The 12,366-nt window shown below is 45.4% G+C and overlaps 1 protein-coding gene across 2 annotated transcripts in view; it reads left to right on the plus strand.

Annotated features, from left to right (window-relative positions):
* Positions 1 to 12,366, plus strand: part of GALM (galactose mutarotase) — an 82,484-nt gene that overhangs the window by 10,404 nt on the left and 59,714 nt on the right. For both annotated transcript variants that reach the window (XM_021924765.2, XM_003908530.4), the window contains exons 2-3: positions 1,082 to 1,236; positions 7,184 to 7,390. In XM_021924765.2, coding sequence (XP_021780457.2) covers positions 1,082 to 1,236; positions 7,184 to 7,390 — 362 coding nt within the window. The remainder of the gene's footprint in view (positions 1 to 1,081; positions 1,237 to 7,183; positions 7,391 to 12,366) is intronic.

Here is a 12,366-nt window from a genome sequence, read left to right on the forward strand (position 1 = left end):
CCCCCATCAGCAATAGTTTTGTTTCCTGCAGTTTCAGTTACTCAGAGTCAACTTTGGACCGAAAATAGGTGCATACAGTACAATAAGATGTCTTGAAAGAGAGGCAAAATGCTGGGCACGGTGTCTCACGCCTGTAATCCCAGCACTTTGGGAGGCCGAGTTGGGTGGATCGCCTGCAGTCAGGAGTTCGAGACCAATCTGGCCAATATGGTGAAAGCCCGTCTCTACTAAAAATACAAAAATTATCTGGGTGTGGTGGTGCATGCCTCTGCTCCCAGCTACTCAGGAGGCTGAGGCAAGAAAATCACTTGAACCTGGGAGGCAGAGTTTGCAGTTAGCCAAGATGGGGCCACGGCACTCCAGCCTGGGCAACAGAGTGAGACTCTGTCTTAACAACAACCACAACAACAAATAGTTTTATAAAAAGAAAGAAAAAAGCACACAGATGCATGTACTAAAAGATGGAAGAGTGTGTGCACATAAGAATATTAGCAGTGATTCTCTCTAGTGATGAGATGAAGGATGATTCCAGTTTTTTCTGTGTGCTGTATAAAATTCTTTACAATTTTGTATAATGAATATTAATTACTTTTGGAAAAGGAAAGGATCATATGTAATGAAAGCCATTTTCTGTGATTTGGTGAGGACTTTGACATGCCCAAGATGTTACCATGTGCAGCATCCCTCTGAAGAAGGTGGGGGACAGTGGCATGCGCCACACCTTTGGATTGAGGGTTTTTTTGTTTTTTTTTTTTTGAGACGGAGTCTTGCTCTGTCGCCCAGGCTGGAGTGCAGTGGTGCGATCTCGGCTCACTGCAAGCTCCACCTCCTGGGTTCATGCCATTCTCCTGCCTCAGCCTCCTGAGTAGCTGGGACTACAGGTGCCCGCCACCACGCCCAGCTAATTTTTTTGTATTTTTAGTAGAGACGGGGTTTCACCGTGTTAGCCAGGATGGTCTTGATCTCCTGACCTGGTGATCTACCCACCTCGGCTTCCCAAAGCGCTGGGATTATAGGCGTGAGCCACAGCACCCAGCCTGAATTGAAGTTTTAAAAGTGCTGTCATCCCTTGTCCTTGCAGGATACCTCCAAAAGCAGCCATACTTTGGAGCAGTTATTGGGAGGGTGGCCAACCGAATCGCCAAAGGAACCTTCAAGGTGGATGGGAAGGAGTATCACCTGGCCATTAACAAGGAACCCAACAGTCTGCATGGAGGAGTCAGAGGGTTTGATAAGGTAAGTCTGGCACATGAGACGCAGTTCCCTTTAGGCTCACTTTATACGTACCTTCTGCTTGCCAGGCACGGTCTTAGGCCCTAGAGCACATGTGTGGTGAGGAAATACAGGAAAGAGGTCACTCCCATGGTTCAGGGCAGCAGGTGCAATGGGCATGTCCCAGGACCCATCCTTCTCTAGTTCATCTGTTGAAACAGACAGGAGAGCCCCAAGAGAAAGGATGTCAGTCTTTGACTTAGGAAAAACGAGAAACAACGTTCTCACAGTGTTGCAATCAGGGAGTTAGATTGAAGAGATGTGGACTGATAACAGTATCTTCCACTTATTGGACAAGACACTAACATATATTATCTCTTACCCTTACTAAAACTCTGTGTTATCACTAAATGGGAAAACTGAGGCACTAAAAGACCACATGACCGGGCACGGCAGCTCACGCCTGCAATCCCAGCACTCTGGGAGGCTGAGGTGGGCAGATCACCTGAGGTCAGGAGTTTAAGACCAGCCTGGCCAACGTGGTGAAACCCCATCTCTATGAAAAATACAAAACTTAGCTGGGTGTAGTGGCCACCTGTAATCTCAGCCACTCAGGAGGCTGAGGCAAGAGAATCGCTTGAATGTAGGAGGTGGAAGATGCAGTTAGCTGAGATCACACCACTGCACTCTAACCTGGGCAACAGAGCCAGACTCCATCTCAAAAAAATGAAAAATAAAAAATAAATAAAAGACCACATGACTCCTAAGTGGGATAACCAGGGCTGCCTGGCCCGAAACACTCATTCTTACACCATAGCTGCTGGTGTCCACCCAGGCTGCATGGGTGCCCCCGTCCAACATGCTTCCCTGTACCTGTCGTTAAGCCCCCCGCCCCATGCAGCATGGCCCTGCACCAAGGCCTGCCCTTCCACTGAAGTGCCTCCCCTTCCACTGAAGTGCCTCATGCCTCAAAATCATATCAGATTCTCCCCAGTTCCTCCCCTCCACATGAAAACGTCCATTCTTTAAGCAGATCCCTAGAAAACAAGGTCAGGAAAGCAAATTGATCGAACAGCTTCTACCTGGCTTGGGAGTGCTTTGCCCCCTGCTTCCTAGCCCCATGGGAGTCTATGGGTTAACCCCAGTGATTGCTCTCTTACTAGTCTGATTTCAGGCTGTGAAGGAGTAAATTTCAGTAGTTAACTTTCTTTTACATTATACCACCCAGGTTATTTGCTAGAGAAGAGCCAGAGAAGACAGAAACATGTATGCCCACTAATAGCCACAGTTTCTTCTCTTCTGCCTCTAACCATCACTTGTCCTGCAGAAGGAGGCTGTTGGCTCTGGTTTCCCTGCTTCCATGAGCTTCCTGCTGGTGGCCTGGAACCAGACTGACTGCCCCATGGGTTTCCCTTTCCTCAGGATGGGACTCTTCATGCCAGGGAGGCAGAGGGCAGCATGTGCTCTGCCCATATTAGTGCAGAGTCTCTAGAACATGCCAGGATCATGAGCAAACCCCAACCAGAGGAAGTAAGGCCCAGCCTGGCTTCAGACAGGGATCTTCAGAGGAGCCTTAGGACAGCACCTCGTTCTAGCTTGCCCCTGCTCCACCTGTTCACTGTGGCATTTTCCATGGTGTTACTTAACTTATATTCCCTTCAAGAACACAGCAAAATCGTGAGTGTACATAGCCTTCAGTGCAGTGTGCCCTTGAGCCCCTTCTGTGAAGCAGGGGGCACAGTAGGCCGGGGACTCCTGAGGCTCACAGTATAAAGAGGGAGGTGGACTCTTACATGATAACTGTTAAAGGCGAGAAGCCACAAATGCCGCAACAGATGACAACAAGGTGCAGTAGGAACTGGGTGTGAACAAATGAAATAGCAACCTAGGAGGTAGGATTGGAACTGGCCTTGAAGAGCCAAAGCATTTCATTCAATACATGGATATGGGAGAGAATGGCTGCACAGTGGCCCTGAGAGGGGTAGGGAAATACTTTGAACGTTTTTTGGTTTTTTTTTTTGAGGTAGAGTTTTGCTCTCGTTGCCCAGGCTGGAGCGCAATGGCGCCATCTCAGCTCACCACAACCTCCGTCTCCTGGGTTCAAGCAGTTCTCCTGCCTCAGTCTCTCGAGTAGCTGGGATTACAGGCATGCGCCACCACGCCTGGCTAATTTTGTATTTTTAGTAGAGACGGAGTTTCTCCATGTTGGTCAGGCTAGTCTCAAACTCCTGACCTCAGGTGATCCACCCACCTCGGCCTCCCATAGTGCTGGGATTAAAGGCTTGAGCCACTGCACCTGGCCAACTTTCAACATTTTTATAAAGCCACTGAAAGTTTTTGAACAGTTGGTTTTGACATAGTGCCATGCGCCCATCAGGTGAACGTTGTTTTACATTGTGTCACGTCTCAACAATGACTGAATAATTGTTGGTTTGGAGGTATGTGTTTTTCTATTTATACCAATGCTTTTTTTTTTTTTTTGAGATGGAGATTTTTTGCTCTTGTCCCGCAGGCTGGAGTGCAGTGGCGTGATGTCAGCTCACTGCAACCTCCGCCTCCTGGGTTCAAGCGATTCTCCTGCCTCAGCCTCTCAAGTAGCTGGGATTACAGGCATGTGCCACCACGACCGGCTAATTTTGTATTTTTAGTAGAGTACAGGGTTTCTCCATATTGGTCAGGCTGGTCTCAAACTCCAGGCATGAGCCATTGCACCCGGCCACCAACACATTTTTTTTAAGATGAAAGTTGAATGGGATTTGAAATGGTATAAGAAGGTCTAGAGCTGCAAAGTTTCTGGAAATTTAGAAACTATAGGCTCAGGGAAATCATTCTATAAATAGGAATTATACTTAACCAATCATATTGGTTTACCAAAAATCTTTCCATTGTGTCCTTTCTCTGCAAAAGAAAAACTAGGGAGCAAGTTAAGATTTCATTTCAATTATTTAATTCTTGAAATGTTCTATTTGGGATATTCTATTTCCTTTTTAATTACACGTGTAACAGGCTTCATATTTTGAGTGTCTTGACAGTTCAACCTTTCTGGGAGCTAACTAGGGTGTAAAATGAATTTTTCACTAAGCTCGGTGAAAGTATTTCACATACCAGCTGCTTTCACTGTAGGTGAAGGCAGAAACCTCCGTTCCTGCTGGGTTCTCCTTCCTGGCAAATGCCGCGTCTGTGAGAGCAAAGTGGACAGATCCTGGGCTCAGAGGCCACTCCTGGGTCCCACAGAGGCTATTATCTTTCAAGTCTATAGAGTTTGGCCTCAACTTTTTTGTTGAAAAGGAAGATTCAAACAAAAACTTCACTGAGACTAAAATGTGGAATAGTGGAGACAGCCAGTCCTGAGTTTGAACCCCAGCTCTGTCACATATAACATGTATAACTTTATCTATTTACTTATTTTTTGAGATGGAGTCTTGCTCTGTTGTCCAGACTGGAGTGCAGTGGTGTGATCTCGGCTCACTACAACCTCCACTTCCCAGGTTCAAGTGATTCTCCTGCCTTAACCTCCCAAGTAGCTGAGATTACAGGAGCCCACCACCACACCTGGCTAATTTTTGTATTTTCAGTAGAGATGAGGTTTCACCATGTTGGCCAGGCTGGTCTCGAACTCCTGACCTCAAGTGATCTGCCCACCTTGGCATCCCAAAGTGCTGTAATTACAGGTGTGAGCCACCGCACCTGGCCACATGTGTGATTTTAAACAAGATTTTTTTTCCTTCTAAACAATGGACAGGAAGTATGAAACTCCCTACCCTCCCCGACGCACACTAGGAATGTGGAAGGTAGATGTGGGTATAAGTTAACTCCACTGAACTCAATTTGCTCATCTCTAAAATGGAGGTAAATAATATTTGTTGAAGCCACATGAAATTGCCAGTGTTCAACGGTTTTGACCTACAGTGATGGTCATTTCATTTGGTTCAACCAAATCTTTACCTTGCAAGATGATTTATGTAAAGCACCAGGTCATTGACTATTCAGCATTCAACAAATCGGAGGTCTCATGCCTGCAACAGGCCCCTTCTTTAGTGATCCCAGAGCTCTCTAAAGGCACTGGGAATCTCTGGCCAACTCATCCCCTGATAATGTAGAATAACGGAACAGACTCAGGATCCAATCCAATGCCACACACTAGCTGTGTGGCCTGGGGCAAGCGGTTTATCCTCACTGAGCCTCCATTCTTTCATTATTCAATGAGGATGATGTTACCTACTTTAAGTCTGCTTTGAGACAGATGAGACAGTGTCTGTGAAGTTTCTAGCAAAGAGTCTTGACTCATAATGGGTACCAGATAAATGTTCGTTTTCCTTTCCCTGTAAGTGTAATCTTAGAGCCTCTAGGACAAAGTTGAGAACAACCACTATGTTAATCCAAGATTCCAATTCCTATTTCCAAAAGCAAAATGCTTTTTACTTATTTATTTACTTTTTGGAGACAATGTCTTACTCTGTCACCCAGATTGGAGTGCAATGGTGCAATGGTATGTGCGATCTCAGCTCACTGTAGCCTCAACCTCCTGGGCACAAGCGATCCTCCCTTCTCAGCCTCCTGAGTAGCTAGGACTACAGGTATGCACCACCATACCTGGTAATTTTTTTTTTTTGGAGACAGAGTCTCGCTCTGTCGCCCAGGCTGGAGTGCAGTGGCACGATCTCAGCTCGCTGCAAGCTTCGCCTCCCAGGTTCACACCATTCTCCTGCCTCAGCCTCCTGAGTAGCTGGGACCACAGGTGCCTCCCACCACGCCCGGCTAATTTTTTGTATTTTTAGCAGAGACGGGGTTTCACTGTGTTAGCCAGGATGGTCTCGATCTCCTGACCTCATGATCCGCCTGCCTTGGCCTCCCAAAGAGTTGGGATTACAGGCGTGAGCCACCGCGCCCAGCCCATACCTGGCTAATTTTTTAAACTTTTTTATAGAGATGAAGTCTCACTATGTTGCCCAGGCTGGTCTTGAATTTCTGAGCTCAAGTGTTGGGATTACAGCATGAGCTATTGCACCCGACCACAAAAAAAAAAACTTTAAAAATAAACTCCATACTTTTTTTGTCGGTCTTAGAATCATATTTTCTAGAACAAGAAGAAACTTGGAGATAATTTCTTCAACCCCTTTATTTTATGAAAGAGATTAATGCCTAGAGTCACACAATGGGCTAGGGACAAATGAGGCCCCCCAAATCAGGACTCTTGACTTGTGGGCTACAACTCTTCTTAATGGCACAAGTGCCTTATTTGTTTTGAACTCTGCCTAGGGAACACAGAGAGCCTTGCAGGAATTTTAATAAATATGTGTATATAGTACCCCCAAGAGACAGGGGCTGATTTATTAAAGTTTTTTTAGTACTCTCAGCAGATATTGCTATATGGCATTTAGCAGAGTGGGGCTACAAGATTTAAAAAAAAATCAAAGAAAAATCATCAAAGAAGAGGAGAGGAAAATATTGTAGACACACATATACGTACAAAGTTAGAGAAAAGAGAATGGGGAGTGTGAGAAGGTAGAGAAAAACAAAAATATGGAATAATTAAAATCCAGGGGCCGGGTGCGGTGGCTCATGCCTGTAATCCCAGCACCTTGGGAGGCTGAGACAGGTAGATCACTTGAGGTCAGGAGTTCGAGACCAGCCTGGTCATCATGGCGAAACCCTGTCTCTATGAAAAATGCAAAAATTAGCCGGGCATGGTGGCTCATGCCTGTAATCATACTCGGGAGGCTGAGGCTCGAGAATCTCTTGAACCTGGGAGGTGGAGGTTGCAGTGAGCCAAGAATGTATCACTGCACTCCAGCCTGGACAACATAGTGAGACCCTGTCTCAAAAAAAAAAAAAATCCAGGCTGTCATTCAAAAGTCTTAATTGATTGTATAACCATTTTCCTTGTGAAATCAGTTGTCTTTAAATATTGAAATGTGGCTTTAACTTGAGGTTGGAGCAACTACACAACTTTGAAAATACTTTTTTCCAGGTACTCTGGACCCCTCGGGTGCTGTCCAATGGCGTCCAGTTCTCGCGCGTCAGTCCAGATGGTGAGGAAGGCTACCCTGGAGAGTTAAAAGTCTGGGTGACATACACCCTGGATGGCGGGGAGCTCGTGGTCAACTATAGAGCACAGGCCAGTCAGGCCACACCAGTCAACCTGACCAACCATTCTTACTTCAACCTGGCAGGCCAGGTAAGTGAATTTGTTCTTTCCTGCTTCGTGCTTTGTGGAATGTCCTGGGCTGTGGCTAGAGAGATCAGAGCAGTGTGGAATTGCTGTGGCAGTGAGGTCACCCTCATGATGACAAAAAGGGCCCAGTAGAGGACTTATAGTAGGTGCTCAATAATTGAAAATTATAGAGAAAGACAGAATGAGTACATTGTACTGCCAAGAGAGTACCTATTTCTCATTTGCTTCAGACAGGTAACTAACTTTCAAGAACTCCCTCTCAGAATCTAATTGTAACATGCACTTATATTTGCTTCCCTTATTCCACTTCTATTCCCCCCTAATTTGTTCCAATTAAGATGCCTTCCACCCTTGGAGCTTTGGAAATGGCATGGCCCAGCTCCTTTAGATATGCTGCCAATATGTGTGTGTTTCCCTGTGAACCTGCCACCTCCTCCCAGGGGTTTGGGTGGGCCAGTCCTGCCCTGCACAGTACCGTGGAAAGAGCACTGGATTTGTATTTAGAAGACCTGTTTTTTTTTTAGCTTAATAGGCATGTTCTCGATTTCATAATCATAACACCACCTACTGTTTGTCAGCTGCTGTTAGAAGCCCTTTATGAAGTTGTTGGTTAAGACACTAAAATCAACCCAGCAGAGGAACAGACCCCAGTGGGGGACCACTTGAACTGCCCACCTAAGAGTGGTGTAGAGCTGCTGACAACCCCCCTTAAAGTGATCCCTTCTGAACTACCTCATTCTCTCCTAACGGTAACAGTTTAGCTCATTGAGGAGGCTATCATATCAGATAGAATAAAAAACTCAGCTAAACTCTGTAGATTATATTTTTTACTTCCTCTTTATCTGAAGAACTCATCATTGTCCACTATACTTGACTCACTTTGGCCTCATTTTCTACCGAAAGATGATATTCACAGTCAGCTAGTAATAGCTCACATTTTTATACTGTTTCAGGAGTTTGCTGATGATCTGCTGGGTTCTGTTTTCTAGAATTTTCCCAAATTGCAGAGTTAATTGGTTCTTGTAAAATTTCCAACGTTCTCCCTTTAAAAAAGTTGACCCTTTACTTGCGTGTTCCTTATCTTCAGGAACTTTCACCATCCTTCTTGAAATCTTAAAAACAAGGCCGGGTGCTGTGGCTCATGCCTGTAATCCCGGCACTTTGGGAGGCCGAGATGAGTGAATCACCTGAGGTTAGGAGTTTGAGACCAGCTTGACCAACATGGTGAAACCCCGTCTCTACTAAAAATACAAAATTAGCGGGGCGTGGTAGCATGGGCCTGTATTCCCAGCTATTCGGGAGGCTGAGACAGGAGAATCACTTGAACCTGGGAGACTGAGGTTGCAGTGAGCTGAGATTGTGCCATTGCACTCCAGCCTGGGCAACAAGAGCGAAACTCCATCTTTAAAATAAATAAATAAATAAATAAATAATGTTAAAACCAAAACAAAAGACAAAAATAAAACAAAAACACTCAGACCTAAGAGGCTCTACTTCTTAAAATAAGTTCAGAAAGAAACGACAGAAATAGAACAAAGTATTGTTTTATGTAGGTAATAAACTTTGGTGATAATTCTGTTTTTTACATTTCTGCGTACTTAGGACATCCTATTTAATAATGGGGAGGGGAGATCTAAAGGAATAGATTCAGAAATAGAAAGAGAAATTATGCATGCAGTATTCCATCTGCCAGTGTGTTCCAATGAAGGTAAAAAGCCTTTTTTTTTTTTACCACCCTTCCAGTCCTGCAGGGACTTGCAGTAACGGGTATTTCTGAATCTCTTTTTAGAGGCTGAATAGTTTCCTAGATCTTAGACGCCACCCAAAAGGGCAGTCAGTATAAACTTCCTTCCATATACCACAGATTGAATATCCCTTATCCAAAATGCTTGGGGCCAGAAATGTTTTGGATTTTGGAGATTTCCAGATTTTGGAATATTTGCATTACGTATACTTATTCGTTCAGCATTCCTAATCCGAAAACTCGAAATCTGGAATGCTCCAGTCAGTGACTACTTTTCTGAGCATCATGTTGGCACTCAAAAAGCTCAGATTTTGGAGCATTTCAGATTTTAGATTGTCTTTTTTTTTTTTTTTTTTTTGAGATGGAGTTTTGCTCTTGTTGCCCAGGCTGGAGTGCAGTGGCACCATCTCGGCTCACTGCAACCTCCACCTTCCGGGTTCAAGCAATTCTCCTGCCTTAGCTTCCTTAGTAGCTGGGATTACAGGCGCCCACCACCACACCCAGCTAATTTTTGTATTTTTGGTTGAGATAGGGTTTCACCATGTTGGCCAGGCTGGTCTCGAGCTCCTGACCTCAGTTGATCTGCCTGCCTCAGCCTCCCAAAGTGCTGGGATTACAGGCATGAGCCACCGCACCTGGCCCCAGATTTTAGATTTTCAGATTAGGGATGTTCAACGTGTATCTTAGTAAGCGTAGCTTGAATCCACAGTCACCAGCTTCAGGTTTGAAGGTGGATGGGGGCACCAGCCTTCTGAGGCACTCCAGTAGGAGTGGATGATCACCAAGCCGGACCTGGAGTCAAGGGCTTCTGCATCTTCGGAATATCTCTTGCCATATCTTGAGAAGCATTATCATATATCTCAAACCCTCCCCAGGGACATAGCTCAAAACCTGATATTTAAATTAGTCAGCTCATCTTATATATTTTTGTGTGTTATTTAAATTTAATAAGTGGTATTTTTGTTTCCGTCTGCTTCCTCAGTATTTTGGCTTTTGTCTTCAGCCTTGTCCCCTCATGGCCACAGCTCCAGGAATCACCTCCTCATATAGTCACATCCAGAGACAAAAAGACTAATTCCTTTTTTCATATCTCTAATGTCCTCGTTTTAAGAAAAAGCAATACCTTTCCTAGAAGCCCTCCAGCCAACTTTCTCTGACTTCTCATTGGCCAGAAGTGTGGCCTATGCTCTGCCTAACCCAATCGCCAGCAAGGGAATTAGGCCACGATGATTGGTTTAGACCAGTCAAAATTCGCCCTCTGGGAACGGAGAAGGGGAGTCCCCTTCCCTGAATATCTGACTATCTGGTCTAGCATAGGATAAATCAACAAACCTGGTTTCTGCCTGGGGGCACAGAGTTGCTGGTAAAAGAGTTGCCATGGCTTGTAGGTAGTAACCTGCAGTGTCTGTACCCTCCTGCTAGGAGTGATGAGAGCTGAGTTAAGGCTGTGGTAGTGACATTGCACAATGTCTTTAAAGTCCCCTGCAAATCATAATGGGCTCTGTAAATGGTTAATGTTACAAATGGGTAGCAGCCAAGCAAAGTTAACCAAAACAAATACTGAACCCAGAGATGGGCCTCAAGGTCTGTTTGTGAATCAGCATTTCTTGCCAAGTTTTCATCAGTCTTGAAAGGAAATGATTCCAACAGTAATATTCCACCAGAGTAGATCATTGCATTTTTCCAGCCTAGAAGAGTCATAAAAAGAAGCATGCATCTTTTTATTTTTATTTTTATTATTTTTTTTGAGACGGAGTCTCACTGTCTCCCAGGATAGAGTGCAGTGGCGCAATCTTGGCTCCCTTCCACCTCCACCTCCCAGGTTCCAACGATTCTCCCGCCTCAGCCTCTGGAGTAGCTGGGATTACGGGCGTGTGCCCCACGCCTGGCTAATTTTTTATATTTTTAGTAGAGATGAGGTTTCAGCATGTTGGTCAGGCTGGTCTCGAACTCCTGACCTGAAGTGATCTGCGCATCTCAGCATCCCAAAGTTCTGGGATTACAGGCGTGAGCCACCGCGCCCAGCCACAAAGCATGCATCTCTTTAATGAAGGAATGTTGCTACCGCTTGGTGACCCTTAAGAAGGTGGGTGCCTGATGAATGTTCTTTTCCTTCTCCTCCTAGGCTTCTTCCTAAATCTTAGATTCATCAGTTTATTTGGTGTGTGATTTTCATGTTGATTCATTTCTCTAGTGCTAAAAAAAAAAAAACCCAAAAAAACAGAAAATGGAAATTTCTAAGCAGCTTTATTTATAATAGTAAAACACTGGAAACAACCCAAAAGTCTATCAACAGGAGAATGGATAAACAAACTGTGATACATTCATACAATGGAATACTACTCAACAGTACAAAGGAATATAACATGGATGGTCCCAGGAGCATTATGTTGTGTGGAAGTAACAAGGCACGAAAGAATATATACTGCATGGATCTGTTTCTAAAGAGGCAGGCACCTAGGAAACAGAGGGAAGACCTGAATTAATGCTAGGCCAGGAGTCTGGAGAATGGCTTTGCCTCCTGCAGGCGTCCTCATTGGATGACATTAGATAGATTGTGTTCCTCTAGGCTTGTTTGTGCACAGGAAGTATGGAGACGCTTCAGTCCATCTGGGTTCTCCTTTTCTAACACGCTTCATTTCTGTACGTGGGCTGCAGCTCCCAGTTTAGTGCCACCAAGGCCTTGAACCCAACCTTCGCACCCCTTGTCTCGGCTGACCCAAAGCCCTCCATGTTGAGCTGAGTAGTGAACAAATAGGGCCAGGAAAGTACAGTAGTCCCAAATTCTCTTCCCTCAGCTCCTCTCCAACAGTCCCAGGGGCATCTTCAGGTGCTGGCACCACCTGAGGCATGAGAAGATGGCAGGAGAGAGAGCCACACAGAAGAGATATCCCCTCTAGTCTAGACCTGCTCTAGGCAGGGGTGCAGACCCTCTCCCATCTTGGACCTGCCGCCCCAACTCAGAGCAGGGACCAAACAAGCTGTAGGAAGTGCAGAGGAGAGGCCTCTGCCCTGGCCTTGTCCCCCACCCACTCATACCCCTGTCCAGCATGCACCCACTGGGAGAATACAAGAGCATCATGGTTCTTCTGGCCAGGCGCGGTGGCTCAAGTCTGTAATCCCAGCATTTTGGGAAGCCACGGCAGGCAGATCACTTGAGGTCAGGAGTTTGAGACCAGCCTGGCTAACATGGTGAAACCCCATCTCTCCTAAAAATACAGAACTTAGCCTGGCA

This window comes from Papio anubis, chromosome 14, assembly GCF_008728515.1.
Source record: "Papio anubis isolate 15944 chromosome 14, Panubis1.0, whole genome shotgun sequence".
Classification (NCBI taxonomy): Eukaryota; Metazoa; Chordata; class Mammalia; order Primates; family Cercopithecidae; genus Papio; species Papio anubis.